Here is a 21,838-nt window from a genome sequence, read left to right as displayed (position 1 = left end):
AGGATGTGTACATGGTGGTCATAAAGGGATGGACATGGTCAGAAACAATGCTCAGGTAGGCCGTGGCATTGAAACGATGCCCAATTGGCACTAAGGGGCCTAAAGTGTGCCAAGAAAACATCCCCCACACCATTACACCACCACCACCAGCCTGGACAGTGGTAACAAGGCATGATGGATCCATGTTCTTATTCTGTATACGCCAAATTCTGACTCTACCATCTGAATGTCTCAACAGAAATCGAGACTCATTAGACCAGGCAACATTCTTCCAGTCTTCAACTGTCCAATTTTGGTGAGCTTGTGCAAATTGTAGCCTCTTTTCCTATTTGTAGTGGAGATGAGTGGTACCCGGTGGGGTCTTCTGCTGTTGTAGCCCATCTGCCTCAAGGTTGTGCGTGTTGTGGCTTCACAAATGCTTTGCTGCATACCTCGGTTGTCACGGGTGGTTATTTCAGTCAAAGTTGCTCTTCTATCAGCTTGAATCAGTCGGCCCATTCTCCTCTGACCTCTAGCATCAACAAGGCATTTTCGCCCACAGGACTGCCGCATACTGGATGTTTTTCCCTTTTCACACCATTCTTTGTAAACCCTAGAAATGGTTGTGCGTGAAAATCCCAGTAACTGAGCAGATTGTGAAATACTCAGACCGGTCCGTCTGGCACCAACAACCATGCCACGCTCAAAATTGCTTAAATCACCTTTCTTTCCCATTCTGACATTCAGTTTGGAGTTCAGGAGATTGTCTTGACCAGGACCACACCCCTAAATGCATTGAAGCAACTGCCATACGATTGGTTGATCAGATAATTGCATTTATGAGAAATTGAAAAGGTGTTCCTAATAATCCTTTAGGTGAGTGTATACTTAGTACTTGGCCTCCCCTATTTGCCTTCATTGCTCATTTAAAATTGCCATTTTGCACTGTATTTGCCTTCATTGCACATCTATACATACCACAACGTACACTTTACTTAATACTTGTACATCTCCTGCCCTCTTTTGTTTGCAGTTCTACTTAGATGCTAACTGCATTTTGTTGTACTTTACTGGTTCTGTACAATGAAAGTGAAGTTGAATCTAATCTTAATGAATCTCACTTTCACTAAGTATGGCTCTTGGGTGTGTAGTATTCCCTTTTGCTGAGGTATTGTAGATCAAATGAAAATGTCTGGTCTGGTAGGCCAGTATAGGCCTATGTGTGTGGGAAAGGAAGAGTCAGTCGTGTGCACGAAAGACCTAGTTACTGTAGCCTAGATAACTTGCAGCAGACTTGCACTAGAGCACATATCTAGTGAGACCATGCTCAGTACCAACATGCCTTTCCATGAGTGCCAGACCTTGCATGTTTGCTGGTCAGTCGTATTGCACAGGGGTAGGCCTTACTATGTTGAATTTACATTAATATATAACCGATATATACAGTGACGAAGAATAGGAAAGGATGTTTTACTATTTGAAAACAATTGAATAGGCCACAGCAGCGTTACAGTTTAAGTATATTGACCGCGTCATAGCCTTTTACGATTTTTCGCCAAGCGTTCAGTGGATAGCTTGTCTTAATGGAGATGAAGCTGCACACTACATTTCCCAACATTCCATTTGAGTTCTCGCTGTTCTCCACTCATGTTTATGCATGAGCCGCTTCTGCAGTGAGACGCTGGATATTGATTTGCTTTAAGGAGGTGTCCCCTCTCCTCCACCCCTCTTTCCTCTCTACTCCGTCTTCGCTCAGTGGTCTGTAGAGACTCGGTGCGTTCAAATGCATTCGGTGTTCTATAGCAGCAGCACCAGCCGAGGCGTCTCAGTGCAGGGGCAGCACGGGCACCCCGATGGCAGTCAGTGCAACAGACTGCGTTAGCCAGACGACCAGCGCGCGCTTGCATCCGTGCTTCTTCTCAACCCCTAATATCCTCTAACGAGAGGGGTGCCCACGTCCGTTTTTGGATTATCGCTTTCTTTATTTTTTTTTCCTCCCTCATTCAGTCCGATGAGGAAGAACTGGTGACGATGTACGTGCGATGGTGGATTTCCCTTTTGTGGGTCTATGGAGTGTTCTTCATCGTTTATTCCAGCAATCTTATGCCTGAAAATGGTAATGTAGCTTATTTATGGTAACACATTTTGGGATTTATTTTATTTGAATTGACTTGAATGGCCCCCAACCTAATAACATGTCCCATATTAAATATTGTGATGCTGCCGGAGGGAGCATGACTCTTCGACGTAAACAGCCTTTAAAATATGCATAACGTTGCCTTATGAAATAATATAATTGCTATAGTCTGAATTTAAACCCTATAATGAAATATATTTCAAAATCACCTTTTTATATTTAATTTGGATTTATGTTTTGTTATAGTCGCTGGCATGTTTTCTGCACCAGGAGAGATATTGCCGTCATTAAAATGTATTTCCTCCCTATGCAGGAGACGCCTTGTTGAAGACGAAGGCTGTTCGTGATGCGAGCAGGTTCGTTGGGAAGGAGGATACAGTCCCTCTCCGTCTACTTTACAGCATGCATAACCGCAGCCAAATCCCGCACGATGTCCTCAACACCAGAACTAGAGCCAGCACCAGCCCCACACAGGTAGGCTAAACAGCGGCAGAGGTGACCGTAATGATGGAGCCCCGCAGTGTGCACGGATAGATGCCTTTGATACCCGTTGCCATTGGAGACGTCCCGCTTCCTCGTCTTGTTTATGTTTTTGTTGAATCATGGCCTAGTTTGCGACATATTTCCACCAATTTCACACAAAAAATATATCCTATTTTCAGCATTTCAATATCCTATTTTCAGCATTTATTAGCTATATTTTCAGAACCAGATTTGCAATTTCCCCAAATCTAAAAGCATAGGCAGTGCTTTTTAATTGAGCAGAAAGGGCAGCCTAGTGGCATTTTTTCTATGCACACCCACTAACAAAACACAGGACATTTAAGTCTGTGTTTGCTTGGGTCTTATAAATAAAATAGCTTGTTCATGCCACACATTGCTGTAGTGATGCACAATAAATATATGTTCCCTATAAGATTAGCAGTTGGTGCTATTACCATTATAAAGTTAATCTGACCTTACACAATAACGTTTATAATCTTTGAATAATGATATGTTCTTCAAGTAATAGTAATAGTCCAGTAATAACCCAAATGCCCATAAGTCTGAGATGCTCTGACTCTGCAATGGTTAATATAAATCTGCTGCTTGTCTGTTTGGCTGTCTTTAAAGCTCAGCATCTGGTTGGTTGCATTGGCTATTAAATAATCTGTTTGATGAATAGCTACTATAGATGCTCTAATTGAACCGTAAGAGCCTTTGCAATGCATGTAAACCTAATCTTACTTTATTGCTTTTAAAAAAATTTATGTTTCTTCTCATATAAATTGAATACAACGAGAAGTCTGGTGTACTCTTTTGTTGTGTTTTTGTGGTATGCATTTTCATGTTTGTGCCTTGTGTTTTGGGGCATTTAACTCTTAGGAAGCTCGACATGCATTTAGCAGACACTCCAGAGCAACTTACAGTAGTGAGTGCATACATTTTCATACTGGCCCCTGTGGGAATCAAATCCACAACCCAGCCAGTGCAAGCACTATATTCTTAACAAATCAGCTACATGAGACTGCAGATTTTGCTAGTTTTTGCCAGAATCATAAGAGATATGAAGGTTTGCCTATGATTCTTTTTTTCACCAGCTTATACTGTTCTATAAGATTCCCTGTTTAAATTCCCTGTTCAGAGATCCAATAGGGTCAAGAAAAGCATGGTGATGGACCAAGCCGTTGTATTTACACACTCCTGGGCTTTAGAAGAGAAACACAGGCTAGTCAGGATAACCAAACTAGTTGTGACCCCACCTAAGGAACCCAGCTGTACATAATTAGAATCTTGGGACTGGAACATGTGTGCTAGATACTGATAAACTGGTTTGGCTTTAATTGGTTTAAAAAAAGATTCTAGTGTGACCTAAGATCCAGTTTTCATGTAGGGGAAACACTGCGTCATCTTTTCGCCACTCTTTAAAGAATATATGCATCTGTAACTTTGTCCAGGTGCTGTTATACTACTAAACAAATTGAAAAAGCCTGAAACAGAAAGAGTGAGACTGTCTTTGAGTTTCCTGTGAGCATTCTAAACTCACCTCAAATCAGCCACATCATCACACAAACTGAGTTGGAATCTGCGTCATATTGTCTGTTTGGGCTGTTTTTAGCTCTGGATCATTACATCTGAAAGGGACCTGTCAAATCATGCTTATATGTGTTACAAACATTTGTATTTATAGACATGGACTGAGTCTATTATTTTCATTTTAAGGCGTAGCCTAGTGTACACTTCAAAAATAAGGACTGTGAGAGAAGTTCAGCTAAGTGCTGTTTAAGTGTTTCTGTGGAAGAATAGCTCTTATAGTTATTGGCCCGCAGCCATCGGATGTGTGTGTTTGAGATTGTGTAAGTGGGTTTGAGAGTGAGTTTGCGTGAGAGTAAGTGTGTGTGTGTGTGTGAGTACATGTGTATCTGATTGTGTGTGTTTGTGTAGAATGGACAGTTTATGTTTTAGTAGGATAACAGCACTCAGTGGGAGGTTCGTAGCTCGATCAGTGGAGACATGTCCTGCTATGATGCAGTAATCAATGAAACAGGAGTCGTTGATGGTCTCAGGGCCTCGGCCAAACTGTGAAATCTGGTCCGGCAGAAAACAATTACGGGCACCACTTTGCGTGGATTCAGTCTGCTTAATTTCATTTCATTTTCAAGTGTGCCCCTAAAAAAGGGATTGCATATACTCAGCTACTCAGTGGTATTAACGCATGCCTGCAAACACATACTCACGTACACACGCATGCAAGCATCCCCCCCATCCCCTCCAACACACACACACAGAAACAGTGGTGGCTATTGTCCCAGGGGTCTCTGTGGTCTGAGGTCGATGTTGAGGCCCTGTGTCAGCCTGGGGAGGGGGACATCCCGGTGTCATCCTGAGGAGGGGGACAGCCCTGTGTCAGCTTGGGGAGGGGGACAGCCCTGTGTCAGCCTGGGGAGGGGGCAGCCCTGTGTCAGCCTGGGGAGGGGGCAGCCCTGTGAGGGGTTTCCATGTGTCCCCCTGGGGCCTGTAACATAGCGCATGCCATATGTGCCCCACGCTAGGGATGTAAAAGACCCTCCCCCAGCTGAATCAATCAAGCCTGGATGAGCCATCAGGGAGAGCCTGTGAATGTGTACGTGTGTGTGTGTGTGTGAGTGACTTCAGGGGGAGGTGTAAGGGTCTGAGTTATACAGATTTGCATGGTTCACTTCAGCTCTGTTTTTAAAATCAGAGAGAGTAAGATTAAAGCCTTGGTGAAATTTCTGTGGATGTACAGTATAATATCACAGTGGATGGTCACAGTGAGTCTGGGTTCAGTCCAGCTTCCTGCAGAAGTTGTATTTATCATATTTTCTATGTATTTTTGCGTGATTGTAGTACATTTCTTCATTGGTATAAAGATGATGTTGTACTTTTTTTCTTCTTCATGTGTTTCAGTCACAAGTGAATCATGTGGCCCAAGCCAGCTTCCAGGTGGACGCTTTTGGAGAGAAGTTCATCTTGGATGTGGAACTGAACCAGTAAGTATAATGTTTGACCTATGACCTACATTTTGGGTATCTACTATTAAGTCTGTTATGTCAGATTCCAAGTGACCTCCTTTTTCAGTCGATGTCATGGTTTTTACCTGTGATTGTAACTAGATGTAACTAGATGTTATTGTAATACGTGACCTCCTTTTTCAGTCCATGTCATGGTTTTTATATGTGATTGTTACTAGATATTATTGTAATACTCTGTAACATTGGAACTAGTTTCCTGTACTAGATGTTATTGTAATACACCGTAACATGGGAACTGGTTTCCTATACTGGATGTTATTGTAATACACTGTAACAGCGGAACTAGTTTCCTATACTGGATGTTATTGTAATACACTGTAACAGCGGAACTAGTTTCCTATACTGGATGTTATTGTAATACACTGTAACAGCGGAACTAGTTTCCTATACTGGATGTTATTGTAATACACTGTAACAGTGGAACTAGTTTCCTATACTGGATGTTATTGTAATACACTGTAACATGGGAACTGGTTTCCTGTACTAAATGTTATTGTAATACACTGTAACATGGGAACTGGTTTCCTATGTTAGTCAGTACTAGATGGCGTTTGAAATTATTGTAAGCTGTTTAATTAGTCTCTGATGTTCTCTTTACATCTTTGATCTCTGTCAACATGTTAGTGTTATTGCTGTATGCATATGGAATGCACATTCTTATTTACACTATTTAAAATGATGCTTCCAAGCTGATTATTAAACAGGTAAAAGCAGTTTATAAGGCTTTTAAATAAGTTGTTGACACAAGCTTTAGTTGAGCGTATGATAGAACCAGCTTTTGGTGTGAGCTATGTGAATGACTTGATGAAAGTGGAAGGGAATATTTTTCATCTATGGCTAATCTTAGTTCTTCTCATAACCAACAGGACCATAATTTCCCATTCCTGTCTGGTGTTATGGGGTTATTTGGTGAGGTGTATTTTGGTCTGATTGTGGTTTGTTTTGGTCTGGGTGTCTTTTGGTCTGAGTGCGGTGTGTTTTGGTCTGGGTGTATTTTGGTCTGAGTGTGGTGTGTTTTGGTCTGAGTGTGGTGTGTTTTGGTCTGGGTGTGGTTGTGTGTTTTGGTCTGGGTGTTGTGGTGTGTTGTGGTCTGGGTGTTGTGGTGTGTTGTGGTCTGGGTGTTATGGTGTGTTTTGGTCTGGGTGTTGTTGAGTGTTTGGATCTGGGTTTTGTGTGTTTTGGTCTGGCAGTTGTTGAGTGTTTGGATCTGGGTTTTGTGTGTTTTGGTCTGGGTGTGGTGTGTTTTGGTCTGGGTGTTGTGGTGTGTTTTGGTCTGCATGTTGTTGTGTGTTTTGATCTGAATGTGGTTTGTTTTGGTCTGAATGTGGTGTGTTTTTGTCTGGGTGTTGTGGTGTGTTTTGGTCTGGGTGTTGTGGTGTGTTTTGGTCTGGGTGTTGTGTGTTTTGGTATGGGTGTTGTTGTGTGTTTTGGTCTGTGTGTGGTGTGTTTTAGTCTGAATGTTGTTGTGTGTTTTGATCTGAATGTTATGTGTTTTGATCTGCATGTTTTTGTGTGTTTTGGTCTGAATGTGGTGTGTTTTGGTCTGGGTGTGGTGTGTTTTGGTCTGTTTGTTGTGGTATGTTTGTCTGGGTGTTGTGGTGTGTTTTGGTCTGGGTGTTGTGTGTTTTAGTCTGTGTGATGTGTGTTTTGGTCTGGGTGTGGTGTGTTTTGATCTGGGTGTTGTGGTGTGTTTTGGCCTGGGTGTTGTTGTAGGTTTTGGACTGGGTGTTGTTGTGTGTTTTGGTCTGCATGTTGTTGTGTGTTTTGGTCTGCATGTTGTTGTGTGTTTTGGTCTGGGTGTGGTGCGTTTTGGTCTGGGTGTTGTGGTGTGTTTTGGTCTGGGTGTTGTTGTGTGTTTTAATCTGCGTGTTGTTGTGTGTTTTGGTCTGGGTGTTGTGGTGTTTTGGTCTGGGTGTTGTGGTGTGTTGGTCTGGGTGTTGTTGTGTGTTTTGGTCTGGGTGTTGTGGTGTTTTTGTCTGCGTGCTGTGTGTTTTGATCTGAATGTTGTTGTGTTTTGATCTGCATGTTTTTATGTGTTTTGATCTGCATGTTGTTGTGTTTTGGTCTGAATGTGGTTTGTTTTGGTCTGAATGTGGTGTGTTTTGGTCTGGGTGTGGTGTGTTTTGGTCTGGGTGTGGTGTGTTTTGGTCTGGGTGTGGTGTGTTTTGGTCTGGGTGTGGTGTGTTTTGGTCTGGGTATTGTTGTGTGTTTTGGTCTGCGTGCTGTGTGTTTTGGTCTGGGTGTTGTGTGTTTTGGTCTGGGTCTGGGTGTTTTATTGTGATTAGAACCCTGTGTATCTGGACATGCTTATTGTGTGATTTAAGGGTCATATCATAATAGCAGTTGATTTACAGTAAAGGCTGGAGCACTGCCCTGTCAGACACTGATATCGATCATTCCACTGCTGATGGAAGGGAAGGCTTTTACTCTCTCTCCATCTCCACCTCTCTCCATCCCCACCTTTCTGTCTCTCTCCATCTCCACCTCTCTCTCTGTCTCTCTCAACCCTCCCCCCTCCATCTCTGGCCAACTCCACCTCTCTCTGTCTCTAACTCTCTCTCTGTCTCTCTCTATCCCCACCTCTCTCTGTCTCTCTCTATCCCCACCTCTCTGTCTCTCTCTATCCCCACCTCTCTCTGTCTCTCTCTATCCCCACCTCTCTCTGTCTCTCTCTATCCCCACCTCTCTCTGTCTCTCCATCCATCCTTTTCTCTCTCTGTCCCTTTTCATCTCTAAATATCTCAACTTTCTCCCTCTGCTCAGCGTTGAACCTTTACTGTCCATGTCTGCTATCTCTCTGTTTGGCCTTTGTTTCTCCCTTTCTATCAGTCAGGCTGGCCCTTATCCTCTGGTGTGTGTGCTGTGTGGAGTGGTATTCAAACAAATTGGTATTTTATTCTTCATCTTTCCCATTCTCTGTCTCTGTTTGTGTTTTTTTGTGCAGCTCACCAAACAGGTAGTTGTCTTTAGAAGTGAGTGTGCAGTCAATACTATTTAGCTTCTTTACAGCCCAAGTCATTTGTCGCTCGATGAGCATGTATTTCCCCTGTCATACAGAGCCACCAACACATCACACACTGAGAGAAACAGAGTGGATCCCATAGGATTTCTCAAGCAGACAGCACAATAGGGGGGCAGCTGAGCCATGTTTAAGGTTACTATGTGTGTGTGTGTGTGTGTGTGTATAGATACATTTCACACACATATGTCTGTCATATGCAGTGTTTGTGACCTGAGGGTACTGGATGTCATCTGTCATTAGGAGTGTGTGTGTGTTGTCTTCCATGCTGCTCTGCTGTTGGCATCCTGTCCTCCTGTAACCATCATAGACCAAATATTTTAGGTTCTACTCTTTCTTGTTTTCTCTATTTCTCTCTCTGTCCCTTCTCTTCCTTTCTGTCTATCTCTGTCCCTCTCCGTACTACAGTGTGGTGGCTATGTGTGTTATTAGACTATGGCGTGTGCTGTGCTATAAGGGTAGTGACAGCTATACTGGTGCTCCAATCCAAGTCCCAGTTATGCAGGTCTCCTAGGAAGAAATCCGGGCTTGCGGCTGTATGGCTGTATCCCAGATTCCACTCCTATCCTCTCATCTCTATGCATACCCTGCTCCCCTAACGCTGCTCAATGCCCAGGCACAATGCCCTCTGCCTTGTTGATGAGATTATTTTGAGTTGTGTGTGTGTGTGTTTGTGTGTTTGTGTGAGCTGGGCGTTGAGTTTGAATGAGCCTGGAGGTTTTTTCTGCTTTCTGCAGATAGACCAGTTTCCCTAGGTTGATCAATAACCTCGCCCCATACTCTCGGTCTGTATGTGTGTCTGCGTGTGTGCTTGGGTTATTGTGCGTGCACACATCTTTGTTTCCGTTACCAACACAACAACAAGGGTCAGTTGCCGGTTGTCATTCCCACCTTGTTGGAGATGTGTTGTTCCTCACTGACTGATATCTTGTAGTAGGACAGATTTGATGAAAATAACACTTCAGAAACAGGCATCAGGCATTTTCAGTATTCTGCATATACAGTTAAGCCCAAATGTATTCATACCCACGCCAAATTTTGAGCCATAGTGAATTTTTTTATTTTATTTGACCAATAGGTTTGTTCTGGCTGGAAATCACATAAACAAGTGACAAAACACAGTAAGACATTGTGCTGGAGACACAAATGAATGACGGAACTATTCTTTCAATTTTTTACGAAAAATGCCTTGTCCAACATTATTCATACCCCTTGAAGTTGTTGCAAGTCTTTAAGAAAATGCACGTTTCTATACCATTTAATGTGGTCTTGTAATTTCTATCATGAGAGAGCATTCTAATCACCTATAAATTGAGAACAGCTGAACAGTAGTAGTTCTGTAGTCTGTTACTAGTCAACTGCAAGTCATGGCTAATAACAGAAAGAGTTAGGTTATTCATTTGTGTCTCCAGCACAATGTCTTATCGTGTTTTGTCACTTGTTTATGTCATTTCCAGCCAGAAGAAACCTATTGGTCAAATAAAAATTAACTTTGGCTCAAAATGTGGCATGGGTATGAATACATTTGGGCTAAAATTAGTATATATATATACATATACATTTATATTTGCACACTGACACAATTTTCATAATTTTGGCTCTGTACGTCACCACAATGGATTTGAAATTAAACAACCGAGATGTAATTGAAGTGCAGACTTTCAGGTTTAATTCAAGGGGTTGAACACAAATATTGTATGAAACGTTTAGGACTTGCAACCATTTTCATACACAGTCCTCTTATTTCTGGGGCTCAAAAATAATTGGACTGATTTACACAATCATAAATAAAATGTTCATTTTTAATACTTTGTGGAGACTCCTTTGCAGGCAATGACTGCTTGAAGTCAGGAAGGCATGGATGTCACCAAACACTGGGTTTCGTCCTTTGTGATGCTTTGCCAGCCCTGTTTTCAGTTGTTGTTTGTTCACGGGTCGTTCTGCCTTAAGTTTTGTCTTCAGCAAGTGAAATGTATGTTCGATTGGGTTGAGATCAGGTGATTGACTCGGCCATTATAGAATATTCCACTTTTTTGCCACAAAAAACCCCATGGTTGCTTTCGCAGTATGTTTTGTGTCATTGTCCATCTGTAAAGTGAAGCGCCGTCCAATTAACTTCGCTGAATTTGACTGAATCTGAGCAAACAATATATCCCTATACACTTTAGAATTCTTCCGGGTGTTTCGGTCTTCTGCTCATGATCTGTCTGATCTGCTCATAAGCGGTTCCAAGCCTTCTCTATACTTTTTTCTTCAGGTTGATCTTAGTTTCATCTGTCCAAAAAATGCAGTCCCAAAAATGGACTGGCTTTTTAAAATGTTTTTTGGCAAAGTCTAATCTTTCCATTCTATTCTTGAGGCTTATGAATGGTTTGCACTTTGTGGTGAACCCTCTGTATTTGCTCTTGTGAAGGCTTCTCTTTATGGTAGACTTGGATAATGATATGCCTACCTCCTGGAGAGAATTCTTCACTTGGCTGGATGTTGTGAAAGTGTTTTTCTTTACCATGGAAAGGATTCTACGATCATCCGCCATTGTTGTCTTCTATGGACGTCCAGGCCTATTTGTGTTGCCGAGCTCACCAGTGCATTCTTTTTTTTCTCAGAATGTACCAAACTGTTGATTTGGCCACTCCTAATGTTCCTGCTAGCTATTCTTTTTTGCAGCCTTAGGGTGGCCTGTTTCATTTGCGAGCTTGAGAGCTTGTTTGACCGCATGCTGTGGGTTCACAGCAACAATGCAAATGCCACACCTGGAATTAATTCCAGACCTTTTACCTGCTTAATTAATTAAGAAATCTTGAAGGAATTGCCCACACCTGTCCATGAAGCAGCTTTTGAGTCAATTGTCCAATTACTTTTGTTCCCTTGAAAAAGAGGGGGCTACATATTAAAGAGCCGTTAATTCCTAAACCCTTCCTCCAATTTGGATGTGAATACCATCAAATTAAATCTGAGAGACTGCACTTAAAGCCCATATTCATTATTTAACTATATACTACTGTGTTTGTGAACACGGCTTATGGAATTACATTGCTCACCCCTGAGTCATTTTTGTCCTCTGGAGGCTGTATCAGTAAATTATCTTTCCTCAATAAGCCTCCAGTAGCACAGAGCTCATTCTCAGTTCCTCTAGATCCTCCAGTACCTCCACACTGCTGTCTACTGGTGTCTGTGTCCATATGAAGATGTCATGACCTGCAAAAGCCCTTCTGCCCACCTGCTCTTACCATCAACACTGGTGGAGAGGCAGGACACAGGAGCAGAGCTGAAGAACATTTCTTTAATTCCGAATTACAAAAACAAAAGAAACCAAGGAGAGCCACCAACTATTAAATGAAGCATAAACAATAATCCACAACTCAAATGAAAAAAGGAGCAACTTAAATAGGATCAACAATTAGAGACAACGCAGGGCAGCTGCCTCTAATTGGGGACCAGCAAATCTGAAGAGCGGTGGTGCCTCGAGGCACCTCTGCTGTTAGGCCCTGACACAGAGAGTACTTTACTAAGTCCAAATTAAAGGTCCAAATAATGACAAAATGAAAACGGAATTACTGCTCAATTTGACTGCTTCTTTAACAGGTTTCATCCAGGCAGAAGTGTGTCTGTCTTTAATGTGTTGTGTGTTTAATCGCCAGGTCAGAAGTGTGTCTGTCTTTAACGTGTTGTGTGTTTAATGGTTAGGTCAGAAGTGTGTCTGTGTCTTTAACGTGTTGTGTGTTTAATCATTAGATCAGAAGTGTGTCTTTGTCTTTAACGTGTTGTGTGTTTAATGGTCAGGTCAGAAGTGTGTCTGTCTTTAACGTGTTGTGTGTTTAATGGTCAGGTCAGAAGTGTGTCTGTCTTTAACGTGTTGTGTGTTTAATGGTCAGGTCAGAAGTGTGTCTATCTTTAATGTGTTGTGTGTTTAATGGTCAGATCAGAAGTGTGTCTGTCTTTAATGTGTGATGTGTGTTTAATGGTCAGGTCAGAAGTGTGTCTGTCTTTAACGCGTTGTGTGTTTAATCATTAGATCAGAAGTGTGTCTGTGTTCTCATTACTCCCACAGCCTTCTTTGTCCTCTCCCCCTTCCATCTTTGGCAACCTAAACATTACCATTCATGGGCTTTGCGTGGTCCGGCGGGGGGGTTCTTCTTTTGAATGATGCATCTCACCCCTTGCACCCCTTTCCTAATACCCCCCCGACCTCACTCGTCCCCTCCCCCATCCTGCTCCTCCCCTCCCACCTGCTCAAGCTGAATAATTGATGTCCCTGTAAGATTAAGGGGGCCACTGAAATGGTATGCATGGGTCTGTATATGTGTGTTTGTTAGTATAATGGTTTCTGTCTCTGATCCACCATATGGTGAAAATGAAAGATGAAGCACAACGCACACACTCATGCAGGTAAACACACATATTGAGGTCATTATTGCTGCATTCTATTGAGGGCAGGCGTGTGTGTGTGTGTAATTGGCTGAGTTTGTGGCTTTTACTGCAGTAGCAATTAGGACTCAATGTGTTTTTTTTTATAAACCAGGAACCATATTAGAGCCTGGGGGCCCATGGAACAAACATATTATACTAAGTATATTATACTACTTATGTTACAACTAGTACAAACATTATTTACATTACAACTAGTACAAACATTCTATTTACATTACAACTAGTACAAACATTATTTACATTACAGCTAGTACAAACATTCTATTTACATACCACCTGTACAACATTCTATTTACATTACAGCTAGTACAAACATTCAATTTACATTACAATTGTTACAAATGCACTTTTACATTACAACTAGTGCATATATTCTATTTGAATTCCAACTACTACAAGCATTTCAAATACAGCACTTGGTTGTGTGGTTGTCTGCTAAATTATTAAAGCATAAAACACTACAACTAGATTACAATTATACAATGAGGTTACAAGTTCTTTCTTGTCTAACTATGTTATGACTGATCATGAAATATTTACAATGAGTTCTAAGTTCATTATTGTATAAATACCTATATACATCCTATGAAGAACACTATACATAATCATGTTAGTGGTTGACAAACTAGACAAGTGTGTGTTTTGTGTGTATCCCCAAACCTGTCAGTTTATGAAAATGATGTTATGACTGATACGGATCCAGACTGGTGTTATGACTGATACGGATCCAGACTGGTTTTATGACTGATATGGATCCAGACTGGTGTTATGACTGATATGGATCCAGACTGGTGTTATGACTGATACGGATCCACATTGGTTTTATGACTGATATGGATCCAGACTGGTGTTATGACTGATACGGATCCAGACTGGTGTTATGACTGATACGGATCCAGACTGGTGTTATGACTGATACGGATCCAGACTGGTGTTATGACTGATACGGATCCAGACTGGTGTTATGACTGATATGGATCCAGACTGGTGTTATGACTGATACGGATCCACATTGGTTTTATGACTGATACGGATCCAGACTGGTGTTGCGGATCCAGAGCTAAGCATGTTCTTTTCTGGTCCTGTGTGGACTTTCAGGTGTGGACTTTTAGAGACTGAATGTTCTCTTTCCACTGCTCTGCCATTTAAGCTTATGGAGACACACTCTTTATGCTAATGACAGAGTAAATTACTTTTTGACAGAAAATGCATAATGCATTAAATCTACAGAATGTAATGAGTCTGTGTGTTTGGGTGACTGTGTATGTGTGCATATGCTGCACACAAAGCTTGTGTGTGTTTGTGTTTAAGTGAGAGAGGTAGTAGTTGTTCTCAGGTAGAGAACAGTGTTGGCTTACTGATACGTGAGATGTGGAAAATTAAAAGCTTACTGCTAAGTTCCTGTTGTGTCTCAGGTGGAATGAGGACCAATACAGAACTGTCTTAGGGATGGAGGGTAGCTAGTTCAGTAAAAACCTATTGATACCCATCCTGATACCCCACCTACTGATACCCGTCCTGATACCCCAACTACTGATACCCGTCCTCATACCCCACCTACTGATACCCACCCTCATACCCCACCTACTGATACCCTTCCTGATACCCCACCTACTGATACCCGTCCTGATACCCCAACTACTGATACCCGTCCTCATACCCCACCTACTGAAACCCATCCTGATACCCAAACTACTGATACCCATGTTCATACCCCACCTACAGATACCCGTCCTAATACCTCACCTACTGATACCCATCCTCATACCCCACCTACTGATACCCGTCCTCATACCCCACCTACTGATACCCGTCCTGATACCCCAACTACTGATACCCATGCTCATACCCCACCCACTGTTACCCGTCCTCATACCCCACCTACTGATACCCATCCTGATACCCCACCTACTGATACCCGTCCTCATACTCCACATACTGATACCCGTCCTCATACTCCACATACTGACATGGTCTTACATCTCATTCTATTTTGTTCCTTGTCTATTCTGATGGATTAATGTTAGCGGTGTCCATTGCAGTAGGTGATGTGAACCTGTTCATGATTCTGTGCAGTATTCCAAATCCTCTCTATGTCCAAGCACACATCTTCAAGTTCTATCCACTTTCAGTGTGTGTTGAAATATAGGTGACACAACATCCCTGTCAGTAGTATCTCTTATGTTCTCTTATGTTCTCTCTTTTCATTCCCTCACCACTCCTTTTATTGTCCTTGTAAATGTTACCTCAGCGTGTCCTTTACTGACACCTTCACATGTCACCTACCCAAGCTTCACTATTGTTCACTCTTTCCCCCCCCTCCTCTCTCCCCCTCCTCCTCTCTCCCCCTCCTCCTCTCTGCCCCTCCTCCTCTCTGCCCCTCCTCCTCTCTGCCCATACTCTCTGTGATCACCTGAAACTCCTAGCCAAGTGGTCCCATCACATCATTATTGCACAACAGATGAAGGGCCTCATCCGTGTTTATGTTGCCCATCTGACTTTGTAAGCGTGTGTGTTTGACATTGTGACATATGTGGATGTTCTGCTGTTTTCCAGTGTCCCCCTGTGTGCTTGTGTCCCATATAACTTATGTAATATTACATATTCACTAGTATGCAGCTAATGAACTAGTAATTGAACAACATTTTGCTGTAGTTTGGTGGTAGTAGAACTAACTTAAAATGTGGTTAGTGTTTTCCCGAAATAAATATGGGTGAAATGGGCAACCATTTCTTCCTTCTAACTGGAAAAACTATTTTTTATATTTTTCAGAGTTTAAATTGCACATTCTGTTTACATATGACCCCCAGGTGTTTTTGTTCTTGCAATGTGTTGTCTATGCCCTTTCCAATTTACATATCATAATTAACTAAATGTTTCCGCCGATAGCTTTGCCGTAGCTTAACGTCTTCCAGTGTTATGTGGTTTATAGTAATTGGTAATTTCATTCTAATGTCTTCCTCAACCCTGCAAGTATGACACATTCTCTGTCTTTCTCCCTCTCACCCTTTTAGAAGCGTATCTACCATCTTCCCTCCCTCCTCCCCTCTTCACTCCCCTACTTTGCTCCTTTTACCCCTCCTGTTCTCTCCATGAGTGACTCACTTCATGGCTCATCCCTGTTTCCTATGAACTCAGCAGCACTGATCTGATTTACAGGGTCTTAACGAGACACACACAACAGATGAGAGGGAAAAGGGAGAGAGAGAGGAGGTGAGAGTGAGGGGGCAGAGAGAGTCGCTTGTCCTTCGTGTACCCTTGACTCAGTGGTGGGGTGTGTTTGCAGGAGAGAAGGATGGGAGGGAGGGAGGGAGGGAGACCATAAAGTCTCTATCTCCTCATCTCTCTCCCTCTCTCCCTCCCTCTCTGTTTCTGTCTGCTTCCCTGTCTCTCTCTGTCTGTCTGAGTCTCTCTCTCAGTTCTGTGTCATCTGGACGGACAGATGCTTTAATCCCCTCAACATATATGAGCTCCGATGCACCCTGTGTTCTTTGATCATCCCATAATTTGATCGGCATCCACCTGTTGCAAATGTAATTGGCATTTTTAGCAAGGTGCCACACTTCAAAGTGCATGTCACAGCAAACACCTAGGCAAAACAAGTCAAAGGAACTCTCCCTGAGATAGAATGGTGTCTAGGCATTGATCTAGGGAAGTTGGTAAATAAAACAAAGCATTGAAAGTTCCCAGGGGCTCAGTGGACTTCGTCATTCTGAAATGGAACCACAAAGACTTGTCCTAGAGCTGGCTGTCCAGCCAAACTAAGTAATAGGGCAAGAATGGCCTTGGTCATGGAGGTGACCATGTCCCCAATGGCCACTGTAACAGTGGTTCAGAGTTACTCTGCCACCTCCGGGTAAAAGACATAAGACAAATGCAGCCTGAATGATTCTAATTGCTTGAGGAAAAATATTCTCTTGTCTGATGAACTACCATGCTTCTCTTTCTATTCACTATTGTTATTTATATTTTGTATTTTCTGTTATAATTTTTTCTTTCTATATTTCCTGATTACTACGTAGATGTCACGTGCCGTGGCCCAAGAATGTCATTGTTCAGAAGGACCCATGTTATTCGGTGCACTTTACTTTGACTTTGAATGCACAGGGCCATGACTGAGGAAAACAAGGTACTGCTGTAATCACCTATGTAATCCCATCCTGCATCGTGCTATGGGGATGCTTCTCAGCGGCGTTTGAAGACCCATTGAGAATGAACACTGAGCCTCAGTAGTTCTTTCATCCAAATAAGCCAAACACATAATCAGTCAAACACTTAATCACAAACACACACACACACACACACTCTCTAATTAATGGGATTGTCGCTACCCATCAGGGGTTAGAGGGCAAAGGCCATGACCTCATAACACCAACACATGCTTATTATTGCAAAAGACAAATGTGTAATTTTTTTACATTTTTTATGTTGTTGTTCATGCTTTGTTTATTAAATCCAGTTCCAACAGGTGTTTGTATGACTCCACTGTATTCTGGTGTTGAGCGGTTACTGTATGTTCTGTCTGAGTATTGTTTCTAGAATAGAAGCAGTGTGTTGTGAACAAGGCATTGGTCTTCCCTGTTTCACAAGTGATTGTGGAGAGTGAATTATAACTGTGGTCCCCTAATGAGGGGCTGTGGGAGGGGGAGGGGCAGAGCAAGGGGGAGCAGGTGAGACTATATGTAGCTATACCCTAAGAGAAAATCACCCCTTCATATTCTCTGTCTTTCTTTCCCAATTCCACCCCCCCCCCTTAACATACCCTCCCCCAAACTCATTACAGACCTCTGACACAGCACACATCCCATTCTTTGTGTGTGAATGTATGTGTGTGTGTGTGTGTCTGTGTCTGTAAACATGCTACTTTTGGTTTGTATTGTTGTGTATTTGAAAGGTATAGAGGATCTTTATGGTCCCCTTGAAAAAATGTGGAACTGAGGAATACACAGAGAAAAACACTCTCCCTTTCTTACTTTCTCTCTTTGCTCCCTGACTATCTCTCTCTGCCTCTGTGCCTTACTCCCACACTCTCTCTCCCTCTATCTGATGTGACCTTTTTGAAAAATTGTGTGCTTTCTTTGGTCCTTTTTTTCTGCTTTGTTTTCAAGGGAGGTCCACACACAGAAGGTATCTCTCCCTTACACACACAGGCTCACTCATATCCGTGTCAGCAAGTCCCCCAACCGACAGCTAGGTCACTTAATTCTCCACTTGTTACAGCAGTGTTGTATCTGGGTTATGTAAAAGGGACAGCTTGGTTACTTATTTCTCTACTTGTTACAGCCATGTTGTATCTGGGTTATGTAAAAGGGACAGCTTGGTTACTTATTTCTCTACTTGTTACAGCAGTGTTGTATCTGGGTTATGTAAAAGGGACAGCTTGGTTACTTATTTCACTACTTGTTACAGCAGTGTTGTATCTGGGTTATGTAAAAGGGACAGCTTGGTTACTTATTTCTCTACTTGTTACAGCAGTGTTGTATCTGGGTTATGTAAAAGGGACAGCTTGGTTACTTATTTCACTACTTGTTACAGCAGTGTTGTATCTGGGTTATGTAAAAGGGACAGCTTGGTTACTTATTTCTCTACTTGTTACAGCAGTGTTGTATCTGGGTTATGTAAAAGGGACAGCTTGGTTACTTATTTCTCTACTTGTTACAGCAGTGTTGTATCTGGGTTATGTAAAAGGGACAGCTTGGTTACTTATTTCTCTACTTGTTACAGCAGTGTTGTATCTGGGTTATGTAAAAGGGACTGCTTGGTTACTTATTTCTCTACTTGTTACAGCAGTGTTGTATCTGGGTTATGTAAAAGGGACAGCTTGGTTACTTATTTCTCTACTTGTTACAGCAGTGTTGTATCTGGGTTATGTAAAAGGGACAGCTTGGTTACTTATTTCTCTACTTGTTACAGCAGTGTTGTATCTGGGTTATGTAAAAGGGACAGCTTGGTTACTTATTTCACTACTTGTTACAGCAGTGTTGTATCTGGGTTATGTAAAAGGGACAGCTTGGTTACTTATTTCTCTACTTGTTACAGCAGTGTTGTATCTGGGTTATGTAAAAGGGACAGCTTGGTTACTTATTTCTCTACTTGTTACAGCAGTGTTGTATCTGGGTTATGTAAAAGGGACAGCTTGGTTACTTATTTCTCTACTTGTTACAGCAGTGTTGTATCTGGGTTATGTAAAAGGGACAGCTTGGTTACTTATTTCACTACTTGTTACAGCAGTGTTGTATCTGGGTTATGTAAAAGGGACAGCTTGGTTACTTATTTCTCTACTTGTTACAGCAGTGTTGTATCTGGGTTATGTAAAAGGGACAGCTTGGTTACTTATTTCTCTACTTGTTACAGCAGTGTTGTATCTGGGTTATGTAAAAGGGACAGCTTGGTTACTTATTTCTCTACTTGTTACAGCAGTGTTGTATCTGGGTTATGTAAAAGGGACAGCTTGGTTACTTATTTCTCTACTTGTTACAGCAGTGTTGTATCTGGGTTATGTAAAAGGGACAGCTTGGTTACTTATTTCACTACTTGTTACAGCAGTGTTGTATCTGGGTTATGTAAAAGGGACAGCTTGGTTACTTATTTCTCTACTTGTTACAGCAGTGTTGTATCTGGGTTATGTAAAAGGGACAGCTTGGTTACTTATTTCTCTACTTGTTACAGCAGTGTTGTATCTGGGTTATGTAAAAGGGACAGCTTGGTTACTTATTTCTCTACTTGTTACAGCAGTGTTGTATCTGGGTTATGTAAAAGGGACTGCTTGGTTACTTTCCCAGTGAGTGTGTGAAGCAGGGCTGAATGAGTTCAACTTGGCCCAGGACTGAGGTTGAAAGCAGCTCAAAGCAGCCCTCTGAAGACATTGCCCATGTACACACCATGGACCTTCCCCTGTTCTCTCCCCCTCTCCTGTCCCCCTCAATCTCTCTCTCTCTCTCTCTCTCTCTCTCACACACACACACACACACACACACATACACACTCAGAGGTCCTGCCAATCTAGACTCTTTGTGGTCTTTCTTTCCTCCTGGTACCATGACAATGCCCAGTGACTAGGGTCGTGAGAGGATTCTCAGAGCAGATCAGAGCCTAAATTGTGTGAGGGCGCGTGTGTGTATGTGTGCGAGTGCCTAGAGAAGGGTACCTTCAGATATTTAAGCTATTTAGTTGCAGCTTGAATTCAGTGCGACTTACAATAAATGTATTCAGATGAGGAGGCTATGAGTAGAGGAACACTTTTTACGGGCCGAATGACTGCCTGGACAGCTCACCTCAAACCACCCTCTCACCCCAAACTGCCCCTCCTAAAATGTGCTCCATTCAAAACCTTTATGGAAAGTCCAATCAATTAAAAGGGCTTTTGGACACAGCGTTTTCCCATAAAGCAGACATTTTGGCTTCCCTGGTGTTGCAACGTGGTGTTTTGAGGTGCCCGTCTGTCTGCCTCCATGCCCACCCTCCTGTCATCCCATTTTCCCTGTCATCCCTGCCTTTTCTGTATTGACAGTTGCGCTCTAGCTGGCTAACACCTGTTACCAAGGCAATGAGGACACGCACCCAGAGGAGAGAAAATCAAGTGTTCGAAGGGAGGGGTGATTGGATGAGAGGGACTGGAAGAGAGTGATTGAAAGATGGTCATTGGACGAGAGTGAATGAACAAGTTACAGATGGAATATGCTGTAAACGGTGAAAGATAGGGAGATACTGACCATTGTAAACATGGTGTGCACAGTTTCTATTACAGTTTCTATCACATCAGACCATTTGGAGTTGCCGTGGTACAGTAGATATCCTAGCGGTTTAGATCACCTGACCAAGGTGCGAAGTCTGTTTTTCTGTCCTTGAGCAAGGCAGTCCCTAGTTAATCACCTTAGTGGCTCTGGGTGAGTCTCCTAAATGTAAATGTAAACTTCAGATGCCAGCTGTCTGACCTGTGTCTCGCTCTCAGCACTATCCACAGCACCTCCTCTCTCAGCACTATCTACAGCACCTCCTCTCTCAGCACTATCCACAGCACCTCCTCTGGCTCTCAGCACTATCCACAGCACCTCCTCTGGCTCTCAGCACTATCCACAGCACCTCCTCTGGCTCTAAGCACTATCCACAGCACCTCCTCTGGCTCTCAGCACTATCCACAGCACCTCCTCTGGCTCTCAGCACTATCCACAGCACCTCCTCTCACTGCGTTGGTTTCCGTCCTTTTGAACGTTTGTGTACTAATTTACTCTGGTTTGTATGTGTGCAAGGGGATGCGCGTGTTTTTATGTCTGCCTTTTATCTGTGTTTTTCTCTCCTCTCCTTACTTTGGTTACTTGAACCATCCTCTGTGATCGTCCCTCACACTGTCTCTGACGTGACTTGTAAAACACTCCACAAAGAGATCACCTGCCACTAGCACCCTGGGCCAGTGTGCCTGTACATTTGTGTGTGTGTGTGTGACTGAGAGATATGGATATAAGAGTGCGTGGGTGTGTGTGTGCATGTGTGCGATAGAGCGGTTGGTTTTGGGCAAAACGAATAGGCTGACTTTGCGTCTTTGTCTGATAAATTATTTAAATCCCCAAATAATTAAAGCTGGAATCTGTTATCAGTGTCCCCCATTACGTCCCGGTATGTATTCCGTGCCGGCTCGGCACGCGGTCCTGGTCCGATACAGATCAGAATCTAAAACCTCCAGCCTGTCACAACAAAGACGTAGAACTGTGTGTCTCAGTGTCAGCAGACGCTTTGATAACA

General features: G+C 42.6%; 1 protein-coding gene across 4 annotated transcripts in view; it reads left to right on the top strand.

The window, feature by feature from the left end:
* The first annotated feature begins 1,666 nt into the window (after window positions 1–1,666).
* Window positions 1,667–21,838, top strand: part of adam22 (ADAM metallopeptidase domain 22) — a 69,923-nt gene continuing 49,751 nt past the window's right edge. For 2 of the 4 annotated variants that reach the window (XM_010902497.5, XM_010902496.4), the window contains exons 1-3: window positions 1,669–2,095; window positions 2,430–2,590; window positions 5,525–5,607. In XM_010902497.5, the coding sequence (XP_010900799.1) occupies window positions 2,011–2,095; window positions 2,430–2,590; window positions 5,525–5,607 (329 nt within the window). In that variant the 5' untranslated portion in view covers window positions 1,669–2,010. Of the gene's footprint in view, window positions 2,096–2,429; window positions 2,591–5,524; window positions 5,608–21,838 lie in introns of all 4 variants that reach the window. The other 2 variants (XM_020041230.3, XM_020041231.3) reach the window with 2 other exon arrangements.

The sequence above is a fragment of the Esox lucius genome, chromosome 20, assembly GCF_011004845.1.
Source record: "Esox lucius isolate fEsoLuc1 chromosome 20, fEsoLuc1.pri, whole genome shotgun sequence".
Classification (NCBI taxonomy): Eukaryota; Metazoa; Chordata; class Actinopteri; order Esociformes; family Esocidae; genus Esox; species Esox lucius.
This window is presented reverse-complemented; position numbering and strand designations above follow the sequence as displayed.